Below are 13,041 nucleotides of genomic sequence, written 5' to 3'. Positions count from 1 at the left end.
AATAGACGTCCTGTGACTCAACTGCTGTGCTCACAGTGCTCCGAGCCCCACAAGCACGACGTGCAGGGTCCTCTGTGATCTGCCACCTCCCGGTCCTGCTCTTCTACTCACTGCTTGCGCCCAGCGGGCCCAGCTGTGTCTGCCTTCCCACACATCCTCCAGCCTCAGGGCCTCCGTGCACCCCCTTGCATCGTATTAGAACTCCTGTCCCTGCACGTGATTGCATGACTCCCTTCCTCCCTTCAGATCTTCATTAAGATGTCTCTGGATCTGAGTGTCCTTTGCTGGTCACCCTTTGCAAAATAATACTTTATCACGTGTCATTCCCCTCACCGTGCCTATTTGTCTGTGTCACTTTTACTGCCATCTTGTAGATACCTGTGTATTTGCTGTCTGAATTTGAGCATATATTGCATATAAACTTTCTGAGGGCTGGTGAGGACACCGAGGTGTGGGAGGGCCGTGGCGGTCAGCAGTGGGCCACGGAGCCAGACGCCCAGCCCAGGCAGCCCCAGTGCAGAGCCCACGTTCTCTGCTCCTCTCAGGGCTGGTGCTGACTGAAAGAAGCCTGTGGGTCAAATGCTTATCGCAATTTCTGTCAGATCCTGAGTGGCCCTTGTCCGTTGAGGCATCGTCAGCATCAGCATCGGGATGCTGGACGTTAACAGCATGAATATGCAGCCAGGCTGCCCAGCGTTTGACCTGGGGTCCGTTTCCTCTCTGTTAGAATGGGAGGCACTAACAGCAGAAGCCTCCGGTGTCGGAGCCCGTTGCTTCCTCCCACGGAGCGTCACCTGCCTAGATCATGACACTTCTGTTCTCCGACTGTCGTGTGCATTAAGAGAAATAGCGCATGTAAAGCACCTGCTAAGTCCTGAGTTAAAAATAAATGGAATCTGTTGCGTTTCCACAAACAGTTGCCCCTTGTAGAATATCTGTAGTAAATGATTGACCTCTTTCCGAGAGTAGAAGTCAACGTGAACCTGATCGTTTGGCGATTGTGTATTTTAATAAGATGGACACTTAAAACTTTTAGCAGAACTTGTGTATGTGTATCATGCATTTTTTCCACCCTTAACTGAACCAAAATCATCGTATTTATTACTTTGTGTGTTTTCCTTGTGAGCCTGTTACATTTTTTAAAGATCGATTACTAAAACTTTAGGGAAAAAGCCCCAGATCTTTCTATAACCTTTGGGTAGGCAAATATCTTATAAACAAAACAAAACACTTAAAGAATTTACTAAAAAGGAAAAGAATAAATAGGGCTGCATAAAAATTATGAACTTTGTTCCTCAAAAGATAGCATTAAAATGAAAACATTTTAAAAATAATTTTTAGGTGTGCCTGGGTGGCTCAGTCGGTTAAGCGTTGACTCTTGATTTTGGCTCAGGTCATGATCTCACGGTTCCTGAGATCAGGCCCCACCCACGTTGGGCTCTGCACTGATGGCACAGATCCTGCTTGGGATTTCTCTCTCTCTCTCTCTCTCTCTCTCTCTCTCTCTCTCTCTCTCTGTCTCTCTCTCTCTCTGTCTCTCTGTCTCTCTCTCCCCCTCTCCCTCCCTCACTCCCTCCCCCTCTCTCTTTGCCTGTCCCCTACGTGCATGCTTTCTCAAAATAAATAAATAAATATTAAAAAGGTAATTTTTAAAAGATAACCGTCAGGAGAGTGAAAGGCAGCTGTGGAGTGGCAGAACATACTGGGCGGTCTAACAGTGGTCTCCCACTCTGAATACCTGAAGAATGCCCACAGGTCAGCTGGGGGTCAGGGAGGGGAGGCCCACAACCCTTTAGACAAAACAGACGTTTCACAAAAGGTCTCCAGAATGGCCCGTCATCGGATGAGGGTGTGCCCCATCTCATCATCCATCGGGATGTGCCAGTCCGGTCCACACTGTACCTCCCTCCCGCAGAAAGTGTCCCGGACTAAAATGCAGGTACCAGGCAGAGGTGAGGGTGTGGGGAAACAGAGTGCCCATGCTGCTGGTAGGACGGTGTGGCTTCTTCAGCTCCCTGACGGGCGGCATCTGTGGACACAGATGTGTGTGTGTTGTGATCGAGGGACTCTGCTCCTGGTCCCCCCCCCCCCCTTTCCCAGCAGAGGTGTTTCTGTATGTTCACCAGAAGACACGAGTGAGAGAGCATTCTGGTGAAGTTCGTTTGTTTCGACCATTCTTGAAGCTTGGCTTCCTGAGCGACTAAATCATTTTATGTTTAATTTTTTTTAATGTTTATTTATTATTGAGAGAGAGAGAGAGAGACAGAGCATGAATGGGGGAGGGGCAGAGAGAGAGGGAGACACAGAATCTGAAGCAGGCTCCAGGCTCTGAGCTGTCAGCACAGAGCCCAACGTGGGGCTTGAACTCATGGACTGCAAGATCATGACCTGAGTTGAAGTCGGACGCTTAACCGACTGAGCCACCCAGGTGCCCCATCATTTTATGTTTAGAGGAGGAAAAAAAAGAGTGTTTATAGCAGTTTCCTCATCATGGCCACAAAGTAGGAATAACTCTGATGGCCTTTTGCGGTGATATGGGCTGTCACACAGGGCAGCAGTGACCGGCCCTCAGCTGCTAGCTAGGCTCCACATCACAAGCATTTGCCGCGAGTGAGAAAAAACCAGGCATAGAAGAATGCGTTCTGTGTGAGTCCGTGCACACCAGGGCAGCCGTCGAGAGGAGGTGTGAGGGGGTGCCGCCCAGCCCAGTGGGGGACAGTGACTGCTGGCCCTGTGCCTTCTGGATGTCTTTCCTGTCCTGTCTCCTTGCAGGATCACTGAGCTTCAGACACAGACGTGCATGTTCTTGTGCTGAAAGGTTTAAAACCGTATGCTTAAAAACTGTGATTGTTTTTTACCTTATTTTAAAAATAATACTTCGAGTAATTGGTTATGTCATACTCACAATAATACTGTAATTACAGACTATGAGTTGAGAAAATTACTTCTTTCTAATTGTTCTATTTTCTGAATTATTTTTTAGATATGAATTGAGAATTCGTTATTTGCCAAAAGGATTTCTAAACCAGTTTACTGAAGACAAGCCAACTCTGAATTTCTTCTATCAACAGGTATAGGAGGGTACTTTAATACACCTTTTTCTTTGTTTCTTTGAATCCTACGTACTACATGGTTTTATCTTAGAATTAGATTAAATCTAATGTTTGGGAAAATAATAAATTTGGCACAGTATGGCAGTGAGAGTCTTTTAACCAGTGGGAAATTTTGAATTTTTGACACTTTGTGAATTCTTGTATGCTTAGGCAAGTCTTAAAAGAGACTACTTTTATGTGGAGACTGTAAGTCCTAAGTGACTCAACCACTGGCTTGTCTTTGATTCAAGTATAATGGTCATTCCTGAATATCAACAGATTTGTCGGGTGTAGAATTTATTGTCAGAGCCAGCTACATTGACACAATCTCAAGAACAATTTGCACAGTAAAGCCAGAATGGACTTTTTTTACATTGAGTAACTTGCTTTTTACCCCTTAAAATATTAGGCAATAAATACCTGTGGCATAAATGAACCAACACAATTTTATGACCAAATACTTGTTAGTTTTAGTGATGAGCATGGGGGGAAAAAAGGTCTGAATAATATCCCAACATTTGCACACCATTTTGCAGGTAAATGCACTTGGTAATGTTTTGTTTTAATAAAAATATGTATTAAATGTCTGCTGTGGGTCAAGAACACAGATGAAATAAGTGAATTGCACATTAAATTCGATTGAAGGTGCAGTGGGTGAGGATCTCCTGTACACGGTACTTTGCGTTCAGTCCTGTACTGTTGGTGGTCACGGGCCACGTGGCCGTACACAGGAGGGTCTGCTAACCCAGTGGGTGGAGTCCAGGGGGTCTGGAAAGTGTCACTGAGTCCCCAGCTTTGTAGATGAGGAAGAGCTGTACTTTAGGAAACCTGGTGCATTTAAAGCCGAGCTCAGAAGTTCTGAGAAGTGGGTGAGGGAGATACAGCCCACATCATAAAAAGGGAAGGTTCTAGGTTTCCTCCTGCAGAATAAAGGGAGCTATTTAAAGAATTTAAGTAGTGAGTGGCTTGACGAGAATTTTCGTTGTTAAATAGGATCACACTGATGTGATGGCAGCGTCCGTCGTGCATTGGATGGGTCTTAAGGCTGCAGGCAAGTTAGGAGGCTCTTCAGCCATTTAGGCAAGAAATGGGGGAGAGAAAGGTCTAACTGTGAGTGTAGGCAACTTTAGTGGATGGATTTGATAGGACCGGGAGGATGATCCAAATGGAGCATGAAAGTAAAGAAGAAAGAGGTTGATTGTGTCCGTCCAGGTGCCTGGTGTCAGGAAAGAGGCAAGGTTCAGTTACATTCAGAAGTAAGGTGGTAGGACGGTAGGGTGATGTACTTCCCAATGTGAGAAAACTGGGTGTCCCGCCTTCTCAGATCTAGGCTGTGAGAACAGGAGGCTGAGGTCGCTGTTTCTCGGTATTGGGTCTGTTTTCCTGTCTGTGGGGTGGAAGTGCCATTGGAAATGGCCAGTGAAATGCCAGTGGAAATGTGGGGTACCAGACTTGACGGGAGCCTGGGAAGGTTTACCACGATACGGAGATGCACGGGAAGAGCGAGTTTGCGTTTGGCGAAGAGGAAAGAGCGAAGCCCTCTTTAGATTCCACCTGAGGTTGCTGGAGGCCCGTTTGTACTGCAAAAATGATTTCTAGATCACAAACCGCTCCTCGTCTGTGTTTCCACAGCTCACCCTTAGCAATCTGGTGAGCTTTGAGTCGAAGTGAAGGAGGTGACAGGAGAGCTTAGTTAGCTGATAGGTTTGCATCGTGTGTTTCTCTCTTGTAGATGATATTTATCACTGTTGGCATAATTTCCTTGAAAAAACCCACCCCCTGAGGAAATCTGTGACTACTTCAGGGACATGGATTTCTGGAATTCATCAAACAGGCCTCATTAGCTCACGGCCGCTACAGGCCGACCTCGCAGTTGGTGGCGTTCTTGTTCCTTCCACACTATTGCTAGGTGTCCCAGTTGTTCCCCGTAGGAGGCCTCGCCTGTATCTCTGATTAAAAGCACTTCACATGCTGGTGTGGCCCCAGTTTTCTCTTACTCATAGGACGTGTCTCGCAGCGGCCTGCGTTGTTCGGTTGAACGGCCTTTATGAAAAAACCCAGGAGGTAGTGAGCGTGCACACGGTAGTGGCCCACTGTGCGTTTAACGGCTCCGTGAGTCTCCGCGTGCTTACCTGTCTCACCCGCTCAAATACCGATGAGGTGAGGTAGGATTGTCTGCCACACAAGTGCCCAGTCATGGTTTGAATGGCAGTCCACAGGCGGCGCCAGACCTCTGAGCACTTGGCATTTACCATTTACCTGTCCCGACGCGAGTGGGGCTGCACGTTCCGGGATGGCGCGTGTCTCTTGCCTTCCTGTGTGCTCTCCACATGAGCTCCCGGCCCCTTCACCCCTGCTCTGCTTCCTCCTGTTCCTACACTTTCTCTTCTTCAGCCTGCCCTCTTTTTAACCTTCTGCACTTAGTTATACAGTTTTAGACAGTCCCGAAAATATGCTAAAGCATCACTTAAAGTATCTCTCCCCTAATAATTACTTTCATTTCGCATATAATTTTGTAATATTCTCCCAAGTACCTATATTTTAAAAGAAATACAAGTGTAGCTGTAATCCCACCCCTTCCCCGTGTCGATGGCTCATCCAAGCCGGTGTCTTCAGGCCTAAGTGACAGGAAACAGAGGGAGGTAAAGGTGGCACTCAGACTACAGGGGAGGAGGACAGAGGGGCGGAGGAGAATGCTGTTAGTTGTCACAGCTCCTGATCGGCAGGTACGGGAGGGGCCACGAGCATGGCCCTGTCCTTCCGGTTGGGATGTGGCACCGCTGGCAGCTTTATAAGTAAAAACAGTCGAATACTGGCAATTTGATATTCAAACCAATAATTCTCCTTCCAGGGGCTTATTCTAAAGAGGTGAGATTCACACACGTGTAGGTACAGGACGCTCCTTGGAGCGTGGCAGTAACAAGACGGAAAGTGGAACCGTGGCAGAGGTCTGTCGGGAAAAGCTTGGTTAATACACTCCTCCGGGTTTCCAATGTTCGCATCCACCCTGAGGAGGGAAGCACAGCTCTGCTCACGGAGGGGGAGGCTCGCCTGTCAAATGCTGGCGCGTAGCGCAGGCTGTGTGTAAATACGTAAAACATGTAATGTTATCCACTTATGGGAAAAAATGGATGCATTTGTACTTCCATTTGTTTTGGAAATAGTATGATTTTTGCCCTGCTGCTTCAGTAAGTACTTGTCTATTCATTTGACTTCCTGTGGTCACTTCGAGTGCAGCATCTGTCCTGTTGCGGGTGTGGACATTCCGGGGCTGTTCCAGGTAATCCGCGTGTTCTCCTGCGCGGGCAGCACCCACCTTGGGAGCAGCCTTCGTTCCGCTGTTGCAAAATCAGTTAGGAATTCAGAACGTTCTCCTGCTTAATCGTGCACGCGCCTGCACACACACAGTGAATACAGTTTTGGCCCTTCAGCTATTTATAGCCAAGGTCTATTCAACTGAGAATGGAATTGAAATATTTTGTAAGAACTTGAGTGTGGAAATTGTCACTGAGTTCTGAGATAAATTATCTTATACAGGCCTCAGAGCCAAATGACACCCATTCTGTAATTTCTAAAATCTTTAATACTTGATTCAAATAAATAAGATGTATACATATGTGCATACTTATATTTTCACTGAGTTCCAAGCTAAATGAGTCCATTTTAAGGACCCATTTAAGGGGTTCAGAGTTTGATAACATTGATTCTTTTTTTTTTTAATTTTTAAAAATGTTTGTTTGTTTTTGAGAGAGAGAGAGAGAGAGAGAGAGAGAGAGCGAGGGAGGGGAAGAGAGAGGGAGACAGAGAATTGAAAGCAGGCTCCAGGCTCCGAGATGTCAGCACAGAGCCTGTCACAGGGCTTGAACTCATGAGCTGTGAGATCATGACTTGATCACTGAAGTTGGATGCTCAACCAACTGAGCCATCCAGGCGCCCTGATTCTTTCTTTTTTTTTTAAATGTTTATTTATTTTGAGAGAGAGTGCGAGCAGGGGAGGGACAGAGAGAAGGGGAGAGAGAATCCCCAGCAGGCTGCACGCTCAGTGCAGAGCCCAACGTGGGGCTCGATCTCACGAACCGCAAGATCATGACCTGAGTTGAAATCAAGTGTAAGATGCTCAACTGACTGAGCCCCCCCCCAGGTGCCCCGATTCTTTTTAATTGTTTAGCTTGGTAACATCTGATACATGTATCCTTTGTAAGTTATGATGCTTAGTAAAAAAAAAATGAGTACCTGTGATCCTACTCCCCAAGAGAAGAGAGCACAGCTGATGTTTCCCGGTCTGTGTCCCTGTCACATCCCCCCACCCCTGCCGCTCTACTCCATGCAGGTAACTGTGGTCCTGGGTGTCCATTGTCCTTTGGCTTGCTTTTCTTTGCTGGTTGTGACACTGTACAGTGTGTGTGTGTGTGTGTGTGTGTGTGTGTGTGTGGTTCCGGCCTAGGGTAACAGCTGACCTGACATCTCCCTGCCCTCTCTGCATCCCAGCATCGGCCGGACCAGGACTTTGGTGTGGTTTTGTTTGTTTGTCACCCAGCCATAGAAGCCTTCCAGAAGATGTTTAAAAAATGTTTTATTCAGCATTTTTAGTTGTTTTCAGTGAGCAGACTGTTCAAAACATTCGGTCCACTGTCTTGGTAGAAATATATATGATCATAAGGCGATTTAAAAATGTATTCCATTTGGTTCATTTCTCAAATAATTCTGAATTGTGGTTGGGGGGTTCATTTGATACTAGTTGTCTAGTCGTTCAGACTCTGTTTTGACTTGTTTCATCACCCGGCACAGGCTGAGATTTTGTCAAGATTCCGGTTTTGCTTGAGGAGAATGCGTCTTGGATTGTTGAGCACCGAGTGTGATGAAAACCCATGAATTCAAGGTTGTTAACAGTGTCGTTCAGACCTCCTGTGTGGCTCATAGTCTTTTTCTTGCTTGAACAGACGTGTTGCTGGGTACAGGGCAGGGCAGGAAGTGCTCTCTCACAGAGCTTTGATGTTTATTACTGCTGTTGAGAGGTTGACTCTCATCCTGTCTTTCTTTGAATGTGATCTGTCCTTTCTCTCTGGGCAGCTTTGAGACCTTTTCTCTGTCTTCTGTGTTTCGCAGTTTTATTACAGACTAGGTGTGGATTTCCAGTCTTTTTTTTCCTGCTTGATCTGTGATGTGCACCCTCTACCTGTGGGCTCGTGTCTTTTTATCAGTTCTTGAAATGCCTTTTGATAACCACTCAGACCTTGCCTTTTCTCCCTTCTTTGTTACTCCGCCTGCGTTCTCCCTGCGGGACTATGTTAGAACCTCTCAGGCTACACTCCCTGTGCAGCCACTTCCTTCTCCCGTTTCGGCTCTTTGCCCCCCGGGAATCTGTGATTCGGATCAATCTGTCAGAACACCAGCTCTTCTCCCCCGCAAACACTGGGATGTGTAATGCATTTGCTGAGTTTTTATTAAAGTTTTGTGTCCCTTCCCCCATAAGAAAATCTGCCAGGCCATCCACTATGGCCCTTACTGTTTTCTGATTTTTCTGCCTTTTATTTCTTTTTTATTTCACGTAGAGTTAATGTCTCTTCTGAATCTGAACTTCTTGGGCTTTGCATCTGTTCTGTCAGTGGTGGCTGACACTGACTCTTACTCAGTGATGCGTTTCCTTGTGTGTTTCTTATGAGCTATTATTTTGCTGAATTTCCCATGTGGGAATCTGTAGGATCTAGCTTGGGGATTAGTGAACACTTCTGAGTGTTACCTGTTGTTATTTCTATTGTAGAAGAATAAGTATTTTTATTATTTTGGCTCTTTTATCAAGGTAGATACAAAAGTATTATGTTCAGTTCCTCTCTACCACCATTTCAATTCCATGAAAGAGAGAACACTTATAATAATGTATTTTAATTTAATTTAACTCCTTATTTTGAAATTCCATCTATGCCCAACTGTTCTCTATACCCCTTATTTTGCATGGTGTCATGAAGGAAGCATGTCGGTGGACTGTGCTGAGTGTTGGGTTACTAGTCGGGGATTATTTTGCAGATGCCGTTTTGTTTAAAGATGTCCTAAACGTGACTACCACCCTGAGATACTACAAGTGATTCACTTAAGTGTTTTTGACCTATTTTAGAATAGTTTGAAAGCTATTAATCAGCACACTCTAGAAATAAACTAGAATCTTGTTATAACCCTATTCACTGTAGAGCAGAAGTTTATGAAAGTAAGTTTTGATGCGAAAGCTAACGTCTCATTATAAACCAAGGGAAGTGTGTCTTACCCTGATACAAATTTGTCCTTTGCCATATAACCTTTTATTCTTTATCACTCTGAAATTTCATTTGTTAAAGGTGTATTTGATTGGCACCGTTTTGCAGATAGTAGTGGCTATTAGTTGAAAGAACCATGTCCATGTTTAGTCAAGAAATTGTCATATTGACTAAATCTGTATTGATGCAGAACTTGTATAGAAATCGTTTGGCACTGGTGAAATTTTTGGCACTGGTGAGATTTTCAGTGCTTAAGATGCATCGGTCAGACATGGGGCTGTCATTTTTTTCTCTTAAAGATAGCTTAAGATTAAAACGAGCACAGGGGTGCCTGGGTGGTTCAGCCAGTTGAGCATCTGGCTTCACCTCAGGTCATGATCTCATGGCTCATGAGTTCGAGCCCCGCATCGGTCTCTGTGCCGACAGCTCAGAGCCTGGAGCCTGCTTCGGATTCTGTGTCTCCCTCTCTCTCTGCCCCTAACCCACTCGCATTCTGTCTCTGTCTCTCTCAAAAATAAACAAACATTAAAAAAAAAACGAGTACAGTTGACCCTTGAACGAGGCAGAGGTGAGGGGCGCTGACCCCCTGCACAGTCGTAAATGCATGTACAACTTCTGACTCCCCCATAACTTAACTATTAGTAGCCTAGTGTTGATCAGAATGAAGCTTTACAGATAATAGGAACAGTTAACGTGTATTTTGTACGTTCTATTTGTATTATATACGATGTTCTTACAGAAAAGTAAGCTAAGTTAGAGACAAAAAGTGATATTCAGAAAATAAGGGAAAATATATTTACAGTACTTACTGTATTTACCCAAAAATCCACATGTAGGTGGATCTGGGTGGTTCAAACACGTGTTCCTGTGTCAACTGTATATCCATCCACTTTGTCCTGAAAACACTGTGACATAATGGTGACTTCTGTGGCAAAAGGAGCCCCAGCAGGAACCTGAGAGAAGATCCAGAGGGCAGGGCTGTAACTGAACTCCGTGGCACAGAGTCTGGACTTGGCTGTGGAGACACGTGAGGCTCCAGGGTGTATGGCTTCCTGTTGATCAGCCTGCCTGTTCCTTGTACTCCCATTTTGTTTTTACTACTTTTTTTCAGATAATTGTGTTATCACAAACTGATTTCTCTATCTGTATTTTCTTGGCTGTAAAGCTTTCTTTAAGTTAAACATCTGGAGATAGCAGCTCCAAGAGGGAGATCTCTAGTTTAATACCTGACATTTTCAACTCGAGAATGATCAGCTGTCCTTTTCCAGAAAGAAGGCAAAATAAATGTAAGTCTAACGTGACTTATTAGACGGTATATTTTCTGTACTTATTTAATAGATTTAGTAATGTACATTCCTCCCTTTGTCCACTCCCATATGTTTTTATTGATTCAAGAAGCACTCATGTTATTGAGGGCATAGGTAAACCTGCATATTTATACTGGTCAGCCCACATTTCTTGATCACCCTTCTGTATGAAAGACTTTGGAAGTGCGGGGGCACTGGAAATTTGCCTTCAGTCCACCGTGGGGCCTTTGACAGACCCCACATTGGTAGGAAGACCCTGGTCGTGGAGTCCCCAAAACGACCCTCAAGCTCAGTCACTCGCTAGGACGATGTACAGAACTTGGGTTGTTTGAAAAAACTCACGGCTATAAATATGGTTCCTGCCACAGAAGGAAGTCCAAATGCACCCTATCTCTTGAAGCAGGAAATTGACATTGTCATGTACACAGATTAATTTAAAAAGCCAAACACCAGTTTTCAGGGGTCTTTTCTTTGAAGACTCTTGCGGATGTGCTGGACTTGAGATCAGCACGACGACAGTGGTCAGCAGAAGCGGGCGGTATGCGGGAAGCCGCTACGTAGGCCCCTGCAGGCAACAGGCTGACGGGGTGGGGCTGTGTTCCCCACCTGCCCCTGGTCTCCTTCCCCGTGACAGAGCTCAGAGACGGTGTGTGCACACGCTGAAGCCTGACTTACAGGGGTTGGCAGGTCTGGTGTGTGAATCCTCACTCTTAGAACACTTGCTGTGTGACCTTGGGTAAATTAAGTTTTCTGACCTTTATGTGTAAAATGGGACTATTGACCTTGAAGAGTTACCATAAAGATTGTAAGTGACATGTGATGGGTGCCTGGGTGGCTGTCGGTTAAGCATGTGACTCTTGGTTTCAGCTCAGGTCACAATCCTATGGTTCCTGGGTTCGAGCCCTGTGTTGGGCTCTGCGTTGACGGTGCGGAGCCTGCTTGGGATTATCTCTCTCCCTCTTTCTCCCTCTTTCTCTACCCTCCCTTGAGTGCACGCGTGCTCTCTCTGTCTCTCTCAAATTAAATAAACATTAAAAAAAAAAACAAAACAAGAGAAACGTGTGGAGCACCTGGCTCAGTACCTGGGCCCTGGTAGGTGTCCCTCGAATCATAGGGAGCTCTGCTGTTACCACCTTTCTTCTTAGGCTCGTGCCGAGACTTCGCACGGGGCGATGGTGGTGCCCCACTCACGATGATGCTACCACAAGGGTGTCGTAAGGCATCACACAGAAGTCGGCCTGCCAGCGTGCTCCGTGCATTTACTGGAAGCAAGTGTGTACTCATACACACACCTACATGCTCAGTAAAGGACATCCGTATCACAAATGAAAGCCATGAATTCCGCTGGGAGTTAGTAGGAGGTGAAAGGTAGTTAGGAAATGTCTTAGAAATGAACACGGAGTGTATATAACCCAGAGTCTAGAAGTAAAATCAGGATGCGAGCATGCTCGGTGGTTCCAGAGGACACCATGTCTGGAGGGACCCTCAGGGAGCGTTAGTGGGCTCTCTGTCAGTGCTCCTACAGAGGGAGGCGGCCACAGGGCTTGTGGTAAGGCTGCGGGGAGCTGAGGGTCTGTTGCGATGGCCTGTTCACACGGGTCAGTCTGCAGGACACATCAGTCACCCCAGGCCAGGGGCACACAGCTCCGAGAGCCAAGGGCAGTAGACTGTGTCTCGAGGAAAACAGCTCTCAGAGCTTTTAAGTCATGTTCAGAGAGGGATCTTCTACAGAGATTGTTCAATTAGGATTTTCCCTTTTTGCGTTTCTGCAACTAACGTGAATTTGGTTTTGATGAATGAAATAAAGCACGTGTTGTATTTTTCCACCTGTGAAAACTGTTTAGAAATTGTTAAGCTTTAAGATAAGTTTGTTATGATGACTTTTGCTCCTCATGTTATCGATGCTCTGCTGTGGTTTCTTTGAAGTCCACACCAGACCATAAACCGAGATCAACAGTTTCAGTCAGAACAACCGTGCTATTTCTCTCACTCCTATAAACACATGTCTGGATTTATCTCTTGTGCCTTTATTTCTTGTTCAATGATAAACCTACTTCTGATGCAAAAACTTAGTTTTTAAATTTGGGGTTTTTTTTGTGGGTTTTTTTTTTTTTTTTTTTTTGGTATGTAGGAGAAAGGAACAATTGAAGTAGAAACAAAGTGATTGTAGAATTAAAACTTTTTACTTCATTTCGTGGACTGAGTAGATCAGTCCCACTGACTCAGTCTTCAGCGCCCACCACTGCCAACTATAGAAGTTACTGTCGCTTCCTTACATGGAAAATAGTATTTACACACGGAGGTACCCAAACCCCACCTTGAGCCCTTTATTAATTGATTCATTTGCCCACTCACTCGTCAGGAGATATTATTGACCAGCTCGCTCTAGGTGCT

General features: G+C 45.5%; 1 protein-coding gene across 17 annotated transcripts in view; it reads left to right on the top strand.

Moving 5' to 3' along the window:
- Positions 1-13,041, top strand: part of PTK2 (protein tyrosine kinase 2) — a 257,936-nt gene that overhangs the window by 109,439 nt on the left and 135,456 nt on the right. For all 17 annotated transcript variants that reach the window (XM_019459751.2, XM_053896569.1, XM_053896572.1 and 14 more), the window contains one exon: positions 2,984-3,071. In XM_019459751.2, the coding sequence (XP_019315296.2) occupies positions 2,984-3,071 (88 nt within the window). The remainder of the gene's footprint in view (positions 1-2,983; positions 3,072-13,041) is intronic.

This window comes from Panthera pardus, unplaced genomic scaffold (assembly GCF_024362965.1).
Source record: "Panthera pardus isolate Hobbes unplaced genomic scaffold, ASM2436296v1 HiC_scaffold_7, whole genome shotgun sequence".
In the NCBI taxonomy this organism is placed as follows: Eukaryota; Metazoa; Chordata; class Mammalia; order Carnivora; family Felidae; genus Panthera; species Panthera pardus.
Note: the sequence above shows the minus strand (reverse complement) of the source record. Positions and strands in the feature narration are given on the sequence as shown.